The following is a 2,052-nucleotide window of genomic DNA, read 5'->3' as shown; positions in this document are numbered from 1 at the left end:
GGAGAATAAGTGATTTAAAATCATATAAAAATTATTTTTATACCAAATGAATTTTTAAAAGACTTAAGAATTAATGTTTTGAATTTTGAATAACTAGTAATTTTAGGAAATTTTGATTGAAAGTCAAATTCTTATTAAAATACATTTAATAAAAGCTTTGTTTGCATTTTAACTAGGGAAGTCATCTTTTTTATTATTACATGTTACACTTCTATTTCCTATTGACTTTATAACCTCATAAACAATGAGGTTCTTATAATATTATGTGAAGTCATATTTTTTACTATTTTACTCATACTAAAAAAATATCATTAAATATTTATTAAAAATATTAAATATGAGGAATCAAACAAATATAACTTATTCTTAATTGATCCTATAATAAAATTCAGAATCCATTTAAATTGACTTGATTGAGTAGGAACCAAACACGTATGTTTTAAGTTTAATCAAAATTTCCAACTGCTCTAAAAGTCTGACCAGGCTTCCAACCAACTGGGATCACATTATTTGCCACAAATATTTTGCCAGACTCAATTGTTGTTAGCCTAATAGAAAATGGTGCTTGAAGTGGTGCCCCTTTATCAATTTTCCAAACAGCGCCCCATGAGCATTGCATGGCTTCCCAAGTTGCTGGGCTAAGTCCTTCTTTGAGCTCAACTGTTTTGAGATCACCATCCCCATCTTCATATTCAATTACAATAGCAAAATATTGTTGGTTAGATCCCGGGTCCACACGAAAAGTTATTGATACCCCAGGATAGTTGCATGCAACTCTGCAAAATCATGTCAAAAAAAGTTAAGTCAACTCAATTGGTAGCTGTGTAAAGACATCAAGATACACATCAGATGCAGGGTCAGGATGGGGGGAAAGAAATGGATAGATTACCTTTGATATTGAACTGCTACTTTCCCGGCTGTTAGTAGCTTGTCAGCTTGACCTGAAATTGCCATGGAACTAAAAGCTTTGCCACTCAAATCAAAATAATGACTACACTCAGGACACTTATCCGTGATAACTACTGTCACAGGGTTTTCTGAGCATGCAGAATTTCCTGTGCACATAATCTGAAATCAAAACAAAAAAAGTTACTGCTAAAGTTATTATTAGAGGTCAAATAGTTTTTATGTTTATGTTACTTTGGTCACAAATTCATCTTTTTTGAGTTATATTGGATAAATTGTTAGACCTCATAACAAGAGCCACATCCTTTGCCTTCTTGGAAGATGAATTGGCTTCCGGCTGATATCATTGAGTTGAATGGAGGCAGGCCAACAGCTTTTCCATATCCACAAGCACCGCCTACATAATAATAATAATAATAAATCTTTTATTACTTTAGGTGCAAAAAAATTAATCTTTACAAATGAAAATTTATTACTTTAGGTGCAAGAAAAATTAATCTTTACAAATGAAATACTATGACACTAAAACTTATATTTATATACCTTCACTTCCATCACCGTCAGGAGGTCCATACCAAGTAGCCATTGAAGATGACGAATCTGAATCAGATGAGAAGTTTGAAGTAACAATAACAAGCTTTTTGGGTTGAAAACAAGACGAAGGGGTATGTAGTAATATTGAGAGTGCACCTACATAGATGAGTATATATGAAAATGCATGTCCCAAAGTAAAATCCATATTATCACAACAACACTGAGATGATTATGTTCTTAGTACATACTCTATGGTTTGAGGAGTAAGCTAAGGATAATACGGTACTTATAGAGATGAAGCTCTAAGTGTTTGATAACATTTTTACGAAAATAAGATTAAACCATATAAGAATGAAGTTTTAAGAAATGATTTAATTATTTAATTTAATGTAAACTTCTTTAATAGTCGTTTATTATTGACAATTCATTTATCATAAATTTGAAAATTCAAAAAAAAAATAAGAATATAAAATTTTATAATATAAAGTTGACTTTACTCATTAAAATATAAACAGACAAAGTTATTTAATATAATCTACTTTGCATCATAAATTCCAAAAACATTAAAAGTGATTAGTGTAAAAATATTATAAAATTAAATAATTATTTGTG

The 2,052-nt window shown here is 29.9% G+C and overlaps 1 protein-coding gene across 1 annotated transcript; it reads right to left on the bottom strand.

Moving 5' to 3' along the window:
• Positions 1 to 445: 445 nt before the first annotated feature.
• LOC131611500 (putative expansin-B2) lies at positions 446 to 1,645 on the bottom strand. The gene is made up of 4 exons (XM_058883503.1): positions 1,450 to 1,645; positions 1,191 to 1,303; positions 890 to 1,068; positions 446 to 776 (listed from the first exon to the last, which is right to left on the bottom strand). The coding sequence occupies exons 1-4, from the start codon at positions 1,643 to 1,645 to the stop codon at positions 446 to 448; spliced, it is 819 nt and encodes a 272-aa protein (XP_058739486.1).
• Between the last annotated feature and the right edge of the window lie 407 nt (positions 1,646 to 2,052).

This window comes from Vicia villosa, linkage group LG6 (assembly GCF_029867415.1).
Source record: "Vicia villosa cultivar HV-30 ecotype Madison, WI linkage group LG6, Vvil1.0, whole genome shotgun sequence".
Lineage (NCBI taxonomy): Eukaryota > Viridiplantae > Streptophyta > Magnoliopsida > Fabales > Fabaceae > Vicia > Vicia villosa.
This window is presented reverse-complemented; position numbering and strand designations above follow the sequence as displayed.

What these genes read in the sequence shown, in the direction of transcription:
- LOC131611500 (XM_058883503.1), bottom strand. Translation starts at nt 1,645, where the DNA reads ATGGATTTTACTTTGGGACATGCATTTTCATATATACTCATCTATGTA. An exon ending in GATGTGGCTCTTGTTATGAG is followed by an intron (nt 1,069 to 1,190) that starts GTCTAACAATTT and finishes TTTTGATTTCAG; the next exon opens with ATTATGTGCACAGGAAATTC. An exon ending in GTAGCAGTTCAATATCAAAG is followed by an intron (nt 777 to 889) that starts GTAATCTATCCA and finishes ATGATTTTGCAG; the next exon opens with AGTTGCATGCAACTATCCTG.